This window comes from Podarcis melisellensis (genome assembly GCF_964234715.1).
Source record: "Podarcis melisellensis genome assembly, chromosome: 2".
Lineage (NCBI taxonomy): Eukaryota > Metazoa > Chordata > Lepidosauria > Squamata > Lacertidae > Podarcis > Podarcis melisellensis.
In genome coordinates, this window is record NC_138529.1 from 58,067,752 (window position 1) to 58,081,021 (window position 13,270).

General features: G+C 41.6%; 1 protein-coding gene across 2 annotated transcripts in view; it reads right to left on the minus strand.

Annotated features, from left to right (window-relative positions):
- Positions 1-13,270, minus strand: part of TRPC7 (transient receptor potential cation channel subfamily C member 7) — a 103,107-nt gene that overhangs the window by 15,013 nt on the left and 74,824 nt on the right. Inside the window, exons 7-9 of one of the 2 annotated variants that reach the window (XM_081893273.1) lie at positions 9,767-10,031; positions 3,470-3,665; positions 1,749-1,970 (exon numbers count right to left, since the gene is read on the minus strand). In XM_081893273.1, the coding sequence (XP_081749399.1) occupies positions 1,749-1,970; positions 3,470-3,665; positions 9,767-10,031 (683 nt within the window). The remainder of the gene's footprint in view (positions 1-1,748; positions 1,971-3,469; positions 3,666-9,766; positions 10,032-13,270) is intronic. The other variant, XM_081893274.1, reaches the window with a different exon arrangement.

The window sequence follows — 13,270 nt, forward strand, 5'->3', positions numbered from 1 at the left end:
CTTCTATGGCAATGTTTGAATGACCCTTGTGTAAATTAAACATTATTAAATTAGGAAAAATGGCACAATATTTTATAAGAAAGTATTAGAAAATATATTAAGAGTAAGGTAAGAAGTAAAAGTACAAGTTGTAAAAGTTGTAAATGTAACTTACATCGGGAAATGACTGAAAGTCTATTTTGACATAGTTTAGTTTATTGGATTTTACTTTGGTTTATTTTTGTTTTGTTAGAATGTATAAGAAAAGAGCACATATAAGTGCAAGTTGAAATCAATATTTAACAGTATAATTATTTAAGGTTGCTACTATTATTATTATTATTATTATTATTATTATTATTATTATTATTATTATTATCTTGATGGCTTAGAGAACTACATTCCCCAGGATTTTTTCTTGCACTTGGGACACTGCTATAGAAGCAATGCACAGGACGGATGGAGGAAACAAAAGAGCAGGAAAGACAAGCACCCATCTATAGAAACAGACCTGGCTGCCTTTGTTAGGAATGTTCTGGAAAAAGGAAGGAGCAGCGGAGCAGGACCCAAGGTTTCATGGAGGTTGTGGAATGGATTGAGAGACACAACTGGAAACCTTGCTGCATTCTCAGTGACATCAGCCTGAGAGAGTTTTTGAATTTGGAATTGGTCAGCAGGGTGTGGAGAGAGAACTGACTTTCTTTTGGAAAATAGCTCAGTTTGCCAAGGCCAGTTCCAAATTAAGCCAGAAGGAGCTAATTCATCACTAAAAAGAGCAGTTTCTATGTAACTGATATTACTGTAATTATTTGCAAGTTTTCTTCATTGAACCCCTGGCGAAGGCTGTGCAGGTTCAAAGCCTATGAGGTTTTGAAAGTCATGGTCTGAGTGAACACCTGCCGTCTAATTTTTTTTTTTTGGGGGGGGAGAGTGCCATTATTATTTTGCTGCTGAGAAAAACTATACATTGAGATGTGGGGGTCACATCATTCTAATAAAATTCTCTTTTTTGTCTCTACCCCCCCCCCACTCTACTCCACCCCCAACTTCATAAACTCTGGACAAAGAACCAGCAATAGGATAACATTCTTGAATAGCAGCTGATGCATCTGGCTATAGCACAGTGCAGCCACATGAGCAGGAAAGCTGTCTGTGGACAAATGCCGGCTCCCTCAGCCTGAAGTGAGGTGTGTGCCGCACCCCATAGTTGCCTTGCCTGGACCTAACCATCCAGGGGTCCTTTACCTTCGCTGCCTGTTCTCCCTGCTGTGCTATTGCTTTTTCTATGACTCTGCAGAGCAAACACAAGCCACACCAATGCATAGGGGAGACTGTGGATGTATTTTAGCTTTAGCAGGCGCTAGAGCTGGCTTCCTCAAACTCGGCCCGCCAGATGTTTTGAGATTACAATTCCCATCATCCCTGACCACTGGTCCTGCAAGCTAGGGATCATGGGAGTTGTAGGCCAAAAACATCTGGAGGGCTGAGTATGAGGAAGCCTGCACTAGAGTGACACTCTCTCATATTATGTCACATTTCCATAAAGGCTGGCCACCACATTTTTAAAGCAGTGTTCTTCAGCTTCAATTCTTGGTGGACTTCCATCAAACATGACCACTGGCTAAGCTATCTGACGACAATGAGAGCTGTCATCCAGCAACATCTGGGGACTCAAGGTTGAAGAACACTGGTTTAAACAAAATGATTAAATGAAGGGATGAATGAACAATCCCCCACCCACAACTTTTGTTAGAAATAAAAGGACATACCCTTAGCTTGGAATTCAGCATGCCCATCTCGAGATCATTTTCACAGTTTTTGGCCTTGGATTTGCAGAGTTTTATGAGGCACATTTTAATTCTCATTATGAGATAATAAAACGACTTAGGGCTTGGCACTAGGTTAAAAGGAGCAGGTAGAGTCCTTCCCTCATCAAAATATGAAAGCCAAAGCTTGGCACGTGCAAACTTCCATTCCACATCTGCATCCTCCTGCAAAAGGAACAAAGGGGCGGGGTTGCTTTTTAAAAGATGGCAATATTACCATTTCAGAAGACAACTCAGTTTATATCATTCCACAGATGGGCAATACATTTGTTGGGACCAACCAAAAGTTCACAAAAGTGCAGCAAGCTTTCGATTCTCCAGATGTCTTCCTCAGGCAAGATTAAAAAAGAAATACAAAGCAGTGTGTACATGCTTTTAAATAAATAAGGGAGGGTGGGATGTACAAAACCTAGGCTTATCTTGGAGGCATGAGGTTGTTTATAGACTCAGTCCCAGATGGAAATTCCAGGCTGAATTAGTCCCTCCGAGGAACTACAGATGTCAGGCCATACACCTAGGAATTCTGGGATAAAGAAGCAATGGTTGCTCCTCATCCCTATAAATTAAAGTCTGACTTGCGACCCAGACCTTTACCAAACTTTAAACAAAACACACAGGCTCCTGGATAGGTAAGCTCATTGTTACTAGAACAGTCTTGAAAATGTGCTTTAAAAAGTGCTTTTGATTTTGATCTTCTTGCACAGGTGCCAAAATGTTTTGTCCTGAAGTAACCGTCTGCAAAAATGCTGCTTATAACTTCCTTTTGCAATTAGCCATGAATCAAATGCACTACAGAAATATCCAGTTCTTTGGCATTTGATCCACTACAGATTCTCACATAGCAGTTTGGACTTCTCATCCCTTCTGGTAGGATTATAATCAGGCCTTTTCTTTCTTTCTCGATATGGCCTTATTCCTATAATATGGTTCTTTTTCAGATGTAGGATGTGCAAACAAGTTCATTTCTCAGTTTAAAAAATTCACTGCTACATGACTGTCAAAGGAGCCAAGACACAAATAACCATTGTGGGAGGGCAATTCAAGGTGAGCACTGCCTGTTTTGATCTAAATGGCATCTTTCTTCTGTTTTTCCACTTGTACCTTCAGATCTCCAGATTAATTATTGTTTGCTGAGTGAAAACCAAAAAGCTATCAGTGTCAGTAAGAGAATGTGACATCTGCTGACAGTCCATTCTTAAATCTGCACCATGATAAATGCAGGATGCTTACTGAGCTTTTTAAAACCTCTCTTCTGGTGTAATGTTGTGTTTCACAGGGATTCAGATATAACTACATTACAAAGAGGTAGCAGCAAACAACCATCCTATTTTATGGTTAGTAGGCTGGGGGCAGGTTTAGCCATATTGTGCCCCATCATCCAAACCCAGATTAGAAATACTGTACACAGAAATGTTTCCTCAAGTGATCTTGAAATCATTTGCAAATTAAATAGAGGAAGCCCACTGGGTAGAAATGGATTTTGCCCTTAGAGAGAGCAAAGGCCACAGTGACGGAACTGGGCTCCTTTGGGAGGAAGAGTGGGATAGAAATTTTATAAATAAAACTAAAATAAATGACAAAGTGAGAAAAAGAAATGATCTTCCTTTTCATAATATATAGCCACCAATTAAATTTGCTACATCATCACATTTTATGTACCTTACCTCAATTTCCTGATAGGAATTGTTGATCATGGCTATTAACATGTTGAGGAGCACAACCACCATGGTGACGTTATAAACTCCATAGAGCACATATCCAATGTTCTCAATAAACTTGTGGTCGTACTTCAGCACCACTGATATTACCTCAGACAAACCAAATATGGACCAGAATAAGGTTTTAAAACTTTCTTCTACCCTAAAGACAAAAAAAGAGTCTTTAGTCCTCCATAGATACCTTGTCTCCATGTGATCACAGGAGCTGCAAGTACAACTAGGCAATATCCTCTGAAGTGATAAAGATACATGATGTCCTAAGAGGCTAAGAGCACTGACGATCAATATCACAGCCTTACATTGGCTGATTTTCCCATTTCCAATTTTAGTCTGGATCTGGACTATGAATCCATACAGGGTTTCAATATTTCTATTGGCAATTCACTAAATCCTCCATGGATCACTGGTTAAAGGTACCCCTCACCGTTTGGTCCAGTCGTGAACGACTCTGGGGTTGCATGCTCATCTCGCTCTATAAGCCGATGGAGCCAGAGTTTGTTTTCAGCTTCCAGGTCATGTGGCCAGCATGACTAAGCTGCTTCTGGCAAACCAGAGCAGTGAATGGAAGTGCCATTTACTTTCCTGCCAGAGGGGTAACTGTCTATCTACTTGCACTTTGTGCTTTCGAACTACTAGGTTGGCAGGAGCAGGGACTGAGCAACGGCAGCTCACCCCGTCGCAGGGATTCAAAAAGCCAACCTTCTGATTGGCAAGCTCTAGGTTCTGTGGTTAAATCTGAACTAAACACACACACCCCTTAAATCTTACCTTATGCACAAGAACACAAGCTGCATAGCCAAGGCTCAGTTCTTTTATTTAATTTTGTTTGTTTAAAACATGTACACTGTGTGAAGAATTTATTTCTGATGGAATGATATGCCCACCCCTCTCCCCACATGGTCTTCTGAGGAGACTCCTGAATCACTGGGATGATAAGATCTAATCGAGGGGTGAGAATCCTCAGGCCCTGGCCCTAAATGTGGCCATCTGGGGCAATCTTACTTTCTGGACTCTCACTATGGCACACCTTTCATTGGACCACACAGCTCACTGGCCTTGTTCCATATCCTCAAGTGATTTTGCTTGCTTGAACTGTGTCCTTGAACTGTGATGATGCCTTTTGCTCACCCAAATAAATGGAGAGAGATGCATACTTACTTTTGTATACCTTCCTATACAAAGGTAAGCATCACACCTGTTGCTTGGCATTACTCTACAGCAAATGAGCTAAACTAATGTGTATTATTTCATCCTTACATTGCTTTTCTTTTTAGCAGCTGAAGGGTTTTGAAAACTACATATAAAGAACTGTAAAACTGTTGTTCATATAAGCTGAGGCATGGCTTTTGTTGTTCCATTAAGCAGAACATTTCCCAGTAATAATACCTTTTATAAATGTTTGAAGGTTGTCATCTAAATCACTTAGCCAACTGAAATAAAAAACCTTGACCCCGGCAGTATCCCTCTATTAACCTTTTATTTTAATTTGGAAGGGTGCCACTATTTTTTCAGGTCCTCCCAGCAATGTTAATATATTAGTGTCAAATCTGCTATTTTTCCTCACAAGCATTAACCTCTGTTTTGGAATGCTGCCATATTTCCCTTGAAAGTCTCATTGTTATGCAGGCATTGTGAGTCTGTGACCACAATGGTCCGATACATATTAACTGAATGAGGGAGAACAGAAAATGGCACCCTCTTCCCATGTCAAAGTGCTTACTGTCCAAAGCCTGCAAAATTATTTTGGCACTTGAGGTAAAAAAATAATAATAATTTTAAAAAACCCTCACATCTCTTCCCCCTGCCACTTCTTGGCAGTAAAAATATAATAATAATAATAATAATAATAATAATAATAATAATAATAATAATAAATCTGATGATTTGTTGCCCTTTCATAATTCCCAGGTATAGCTGCTTGAAATGGCAGTCTGAGGTGGTGGCACTTTGTCAGGCAGGTGGAGGTTAACATAGAGAAGTCTACCACCAGCACCCCAGTTGGACAGCAGACTGAGGACAAGACACAACTGCAGCATATGAGAAGTTGACCTCAAGCACAAGAAAGATGGGAATGTATCTGATACATGGACTCTTTATAATAATAATATAATAATTTATTATTTCTACCCCGCCCATCTGGCTGTGTTTCCCTAGCCACCTTGGGCAGCTTCCAACAGACGATGAAAAATGCATTAAAATATCAGTCATTAAAAACTTCCCTAAACAGGGCTGCCTTCAGACGTCTTCTAAACATCAAATAGTTGTTTATCTTTTGGACATCTGATGGGAAAGCATTCCACAGGGTGGGCGCCACTACCGAGAAGGCCCTCTGCCTGGTTCTCTTTAGACAAAACTATTTATTTGACTGTCTGAGCACCAGGTTGGTCTGGACCACCAGATTTCCTTTCCTTCCTTCCCCTTCTGCCCCTTACATGTGTGCACAGACCACAACATTTTGCTTTATTAGGGATTATTTTGTATTGTTTGACTGTATTTGCTTTTGTTTTCCTTTGGAAAAGTCAATTAAAAAACAATTAGTTTAAAAATGCTCTTCCATCCCAAAGCTGTCATCCACATAAACTACTAGACATCAGAAAGGAAGGGTTTTGGTTGCTGGATTTTTGGTCTTTGATCTTCCTGAGATCCAGTTCAAGGTTTTCTATTGTTTTTATGGAGGCACATTCATATGGAGCCTACTTTCTATAGCGACACAGGCCAAGGGCTCAGAGTTTGTCTGTCCCTGCTATAGGCTTCACCTTGTAACATTGACTTCCCCTTCCCCCACCTAACCCAGCTTTGATCCCACTACCTTCTCCCTTTCTGACTCAGCAGGAAGTAGGTCTGACCAGCATCCTAGGGATCCACTAATACCTGCCTCCCCCTCTGTTGCTGCTACTGTGATTGGCCAGGTTGTTGTGGTGGTGGTGGCTCCACATGGCGGCAAAAAGTTTGGATTGCTCCACAAGCCATGCTTAGAGTAAACCCACTGAAATCAATGGCAGCTGAGTTTGCTAATTTAAGTCCCGTAGATTTCAGTGGGTCTGTTTTAAGCATGGCTGAGTCTGGATCGAACCTGTTACGTTTGGCACCGTGGTACTGATCAGATACCCTCCTTCTTCAGTACTGAACAGGTATTTATCCACTTTGCAGAAGGATAAACTGCAGAATGGGGGAAGTGAAGTGAATGATTCAAATTTATCCAGTGAATTAAAGCTGCAAGCCAAGTCTGAAGCCTGCTGGCTGCTTCCCTCTTGCTGCAACACACACAATCTCCCTTACTATATTGGCATCTACATATATCTGTCTCCAGAGGGAGATGGGATTTTTCCATTACTACACATCACAAGCTCAACAGAGGATATTACAATCTTTCATCAAACAAAGAATTAACACCACATAGTAATATGTGACATTAAAACCATGCAGGAAAAAAAATGTGGCAGACAGCTGAGCTGCGTGCTGACTTCTCCTTGTTTCAGTAAGCATGAGGCTTATTTCCAGGAGGACACATCACTTATGTAAATCTCTCCTGCATAATTTCTCTCCTGTCTGAAAAAAGCATTAAGGTGTCTTTCCAGATGAATATTTTTGCTGTAAAAATTTAAGTGTTGTAGGCCGAATGTACCTATCCAGAATGCAGGGGGTGGGTAGGATTGTGGGACTGAGTCCGTCTCTGTATTTGAGACACATTCTCTGTGGGAATCTAAGTGGTGGGCGAAGAGCAGGTGGGGGCATGGTGTGCCGTGCATCCTGGGGCGTGGTGCCCGGGGGGGGGGGAGGCCCGATGGCACACCACCAGGATTTGGGTGCCGGGGGCGGTGCACTCCCTGCCCCCCTCTTCCTCCATCAGTGACTAGCCCACAGCTCAAGGTCTTTAAGTTAGTTCCTCCCTATAGCTATATACTAGGGGCTGCACCTTTGCTTGCTTCACTCACCCTTGGCACCTATTTTACCCCCTAGACACTGCCAACTTTACCCTAGACCTTGCCACCACCATCCTTGACCTCATTGATCACACTAACCCTTTAGACCATGGGTAGGCAAACTAAGGCCCGGGGGTCAGATCCGGCCCAATCGCCTTCTAAATCCAGCCCATGGATGGTCCCGGAATCAGTGTGTTTTTACATGAGTAGAATGTGTGCCTTTATTTAAAATGCATCTCTGGTTATTTGTGGGGCATAGGAATTCATTCATTTTTTCCCTTCAAAATATAGTCCAGCCCCACACAAGGTCTGAGGGACAGTGGACTGGCCCACGGCTGAAAAAGTCTGCTGACCCCTTGTGTAGACAGCCTGCTTTCCACCTTATGCCACCACAGCAAAGCAAGTTGACGAGTCAGACCTCCACTTGTGATTTGGAATGGGCATTAGAATGGATTCTTTCCCATAAAATCAGGAAACAAGTCATATTATTTCTGAGCACACTCTGAGATTACGATCCTCGCACACTTGAAACTGTGAGCCAGGGTTGGAATTCAAAGGCAACTTGTGCCCAGCTTGTAATGATCTTGCAATTTCCAGACTGGGGAATTTCATTCTCCTTGTTTCCAAAATTGGCATCATCACTAACGGAAATGTGTAAAATAGGATTATTACTTGCAGCCATGTGACAGTGACCACTGCATTCCTTTACATTTAATCTCTCAAAGACAAGGAATTTAATTCAGCATAAATTCAAATGTAAATTGCATTTATCTTTTTTTAAAAAATGATGAATTGGAGCACTAAGAAGTGAAATACTGACAGTTGCAACCTGAAATCTGCTATCTTGTACAGCTTCTTTAGGCCACAGCCTTTAATTACAGGATTAGATACTATTTTTCACTTCCAACATCTGTCAAAGGATGTGTGCACTTGAGAGCAGAATTAAGGGCATACAGGCAGTTGAAAATTGGATGATTCATTCTGCTTGACTGAGCTACAATGTTTTATATTCATGTATATTGTTAAGATGGTACCCAAATAGCACATAGCATTGGGTGGCATAATGAATATGGAAACAGCAGAGGTCAAGTCCGAATAGCCTCAAATCTAGGGCTTTTAAAACATTTTTTTAATGCCCACTCCTGATTTACATGTTGGCTCTCAGGAAAGTTGTAGAACAATGTGTTCAATACACTGATAACACTCATCCCTGTATCATCAGCATATGGAAAACCTTGAGCTGCAAAGTCTGTAAGGATTCCTCAACTGCCGGGATTGTCTGGGGTTCGAAAAGATAATATTAGAGAATGTTTGCTGATAAGTCTTGTGATTCAGCTACTCAAAGCTGCATAGCACCCTACACAGCTTAGGTATAAGCTATCTGAAAGATCGTATTCCCTTATATGAACCTGCCTGGGTTTTGAGATCTTTGGGGCAGGCCCTTCTCTTGATCCTGTGACCCTCACAGGCGTGCTTGGTGGGGACATGGGAGGAGAGGGCCTTTTTAGTAGCTGCCCCCAGACTTGGGAAATTCCTTCCTAGAGTAGGGTCTCTCTTTGCTGCCCTTCCACTGGTAGGTGAAGACTTCCCTGTTCTAACAGGCTTTTGGGAACTGGCTGCTTTTAATGAAAGGGCTGGTGCTATGCTGTTTTTATTGTAATTAATTGTATGTTTAAACCAAATTTTATATATGTATATAGCTTTAATCCTATTAATGTTTAATTGTTTTTCAATTATAGTTTTTTCCTTATGTTTTTAGCAGTTCTTGTTTTTATCTTTAAGCTGTCTTGAGTCCCATCAGGGAAAAAGTTGGAGTAACAACAACAACAACAACAACAACACAGAAGACAAGTGAAGAGAAATGGCTTGGGGAAGAGAGGGGCAAACATAGCAAATCAGTGGTTTCATCCAGCCTTCCCTAAGCATCATGCTTAAAACCAGGGCTTTTTTCCAGCTAGAACTCACCAGAACTCAGTTCTGGCACCTCTCAGAATGGCGCCATTGCCATTCTAAGAGAACGAGGAAGGAGTTCATGGTGAGTTCCGGCACCTATTTTTTCTAGAAAAATAGCACTGCTTAAAGCAAAGGGCATGATGTGTCATCTGCGCTGATCAACCACCAAAGTAAACAGTACTCAAGTTCTTAAATGTGGCACTTTTGCATATAGTCTATTTTACTACATCTAATTATTACACAGTATAGTTCAACGCTTGTTCTATCAAACTGGCATGTGATTTTATGCAATCTGTATAGAACATATACAAAGGCAATCTAGAGAGAAAGCCAGTTACATCACAAAATGTCCTGCAGAGATACTTACGTCGTAAATGCTGGGTTATATTTTGCACCAAGGTAGTAGGAGTAAAGGTTGAACATTCCAATCATGAAGGCGAGAAACACCATGATGAAAATAACCATGAATTTGAAGATGTCTTTCACAGTCCTTCCCAAAGAGATCTGGAGAGGACCAAAACTTTCATTGGCTGGGAGGATGTATGCAATCCGGGAGAAGCTGAGTACCACTGCAATTGCATATAGTCCTTCTGATATGATCTGAGGATCTGAGGGAAGCCACTTGCTCCTGGCTAAAATGAAACACAAGAGGTGACATATATTATTAATGTGAACAGAGCTAAGGTTCAAGGGGTGGCTGAGAGGACCCTGTACATTGCAGTAGGAAGACCCAGGGTATGCTTTCTTTCACTGGGGGTTTCCTAGGGATTTCCTAGATGTTACTGTCTTCCCTTCTTACCCACTTCACTTTACTCTCCCAGTTTCTTCTATTACCTTTCATTACTGCAGTAGTTCATCTGCAAGATTTCCAGAAAAAAAAGTGGGCTTCGGCCAAAGCAGAGGCACACCAAAGAATAGTCATTAAACTAGAAGACTTCTGAAGGCCACCCTCTATAGGGAAGTTTTTAATGCTTGATGTCTCATTGTGTTTTTATGTTTTGTTGGAAGTTGCCCAGAGTGGCTGCAGCCGAGTACAAATAATAAAAGCATCATCATCATCATCATCATCTTCATCTTCATCTTCATCATCATCATCATTAACTAGCATCACATTTCAGAGGATCAAGGTGCAGCAGATGTCTAAAAGTATATATAAGAACACAGGATATTGCCGTGCACTTACCCAGGCAGACCACTAGTCTGTCTAACTCTGTACTCTCTATAGCAGGCATGCCAATGGCAGTCAGGGATGTGACAAATGTGCACTGCCAGGGCCGGCCTGGGCTGGCCCAAGACACCTTGCTGGTTGAGGCAAAGGACAAGATGGTACTCCCTGCCCCATTCTACAGATTTACTGGCAACTGAATCTTATTCCAACACTGACAATGGGATAGTGTCCTCCATCACACTTGAGGCAGAAGGTTAAGGGTTTTTTTTGGGGGGGGGGGACTATGAGATATATTGCCTTATCACCAAGGACTAGGTGGGAGGAGTGGTGGAGATCAGGAGGAACAGTCAGGGTGCTGCCGCCACTGCTCCCAACATCTGCCACATGAATCAATCACGTGACACTGCCTAATGGTAGGGACAGCCCCAGATCAGGGTTACAGGGAAAGCACAGCAGATCAGCCACATGGTTAGAAACAGAGAGAAAGGATGGGCTCTTTTTATCAGCTACCAGAATGAAAAAACATTGCAGATGACATTCCCCCTATAACTTACAGTGGTACTTCTAGTTATGAACTTAATTCATTCTCGAGGTCTGTTCTTAACCCGAAACTGTTCTTAACCTGAGGCGTGCTTTCGCTAACGGGGCTTCCTGCTGCGGCGTTGGTGTGCGATTTCCGTTCTCATCCTGGGGCAAAGTTCTCAACTTGAGGTAACTCTTCCAGGTTAGCAGAGTTTGTAACCTGAAGCGTTTGTAACCTGAGTCATTTGTAACTCGGGGGTACCACTGTATTCCAATTTATATTTTTCCTTTACTCAATTTTTCTTAATCTAGTGTAGTATTTAGAGGCTTCTGTTGTCTTTCCCTTTTTTTCTTTCACTTAAATTTAGCAAATATGTTTACAAAATGAAATGAGGAAACTCAGCCATCCAATACTATGATTATTCAGAACAAAGATGCTGACTCTGAGCTATTATAAACAGACAGAGACACAAATAACTAAGAAGAGAAATAATAGGCAGAAATTTCAAGTCTCTGACAGGCCCTTGTCTGAATGTCTACTTTTATGATAACTAGTTTGATATTTTAGTATTTCCATTTTTGTGTAGAATTCTGTGAATTACACTACAGGAAAATCCTTTCTTGCTGGTTCACTTTGTACTTTGGAATAACGCTGATTACACAGTTGCTCCACAAGAGGGAGCAGTTACCCCACAATATGTAATAGCAGAAAGGTAAAATGGTCTAGCAGTGTCAAAAAAGAATATAATCCATATGCATGCCCTGCTTAGTGACTGCTTTACTATGTGTGTGAGCAAAGTTTATCCTGACACATTTTCTTAGAGAAAATGTAAATTATTTCCAAGTGTTCTGCATCTGGGTGTTATAAGAAATCAGCATTGCTCTTCTAAATTCGATAAAAGTACATTGTATCACATTACATCTGAATCCTGTTATTCTTTCCTGGCTTCCCTGTTCTGCAGGTTTTTTCCCAGGCAACTGTATCAACAGAGCCCAGAAGATGTATGGCTCAAAATTATGGCAACTTTGTGTGACAGAAGAAAAACATTTTAGTCTACTTTTGGTGACCTAGTCCTGAAACAGTTACAATCCTGTTTCTACAATTGATGACAAATTACATTAAAGCACCAAAATCCAAAACTCTAGAATGGATTATGGAGGCCCCAACAGATTCTGCTGTGCATTTCAAATATGTATATTGGGATATAGGAGGTTGAAATCAGGCAAAACCCAGGCACTTCTGCACACAAATCACCCCTTACATTTAAGGAGGCACTACAGACACAATTTGCAAGTGAGAAGCAAAGACTGAGGGGTGTAGTGCTTAACCCTCCCTTTTCCCCTGCAACCCCCCAGATGCTCTCTCTCCCCACCCCCAGGAAAGCTCTGCATGCATATTTGAGATCAGACAGGGAAAACAGCTTGGAAAGCAGGGGAAAGATGAAGGTTAAGCACCCCCTCTTTGCGCCTGCATGCTTTTGTCTGCAAATCACCACCATCACCTTTACAGCGCAGACATGCTGCTGGGTTTCCAAATGCATGTTAGCCACTGATCGTTCAGTTTTGGCCTCACTTGCATTTCCTCATCTGGAGGAATCTCTCGCAATGCATTTTGACAACAAGCTCCCAGTGTGGGAATGGTGCCTTGAAATGGGATTTTAGTTTTGCAAAACCTGATTCTGGAAATTGCCATCTGTCATCAGACCAGACAAAACTTTGATTTTTTTTTTTTAACCTCATGCCCCTTTACTAAGGAGCTGCTGGCAGTCAGTGATAACTTTAGCTGAATGTTTCTTTTCCTTTTCCCCCTTGGAGAAATACTAAGGGGTCCCTACCCTAGCAGTGAGTCATATGCCAATGCTTCCCCAGGAGTTTCACCTGCTAAATGTACATACATATTATCAAGCTGTGAATGTCTCGTTCGCTTGGTCTCTTTTTCTTTGGGAACACAAAGCAGATCCCTTCATCTGTAGGTTACCTTTTGTATGGTGAACCTCGACAATGCAGAGGTTCTTCTCCTGTGCGGCCTTGAGGTTGTTCATACAACTGCATTCGGTTTGATCTCCATACAAATCTGGAATTTCATTTAAGAGCAGACTTGTCTGATTCTGTATTAGCTGTTTTAACAAACTGGCTCAATTGGACACATTTAATGAATAATTTGCAAACATTCTCTGACCT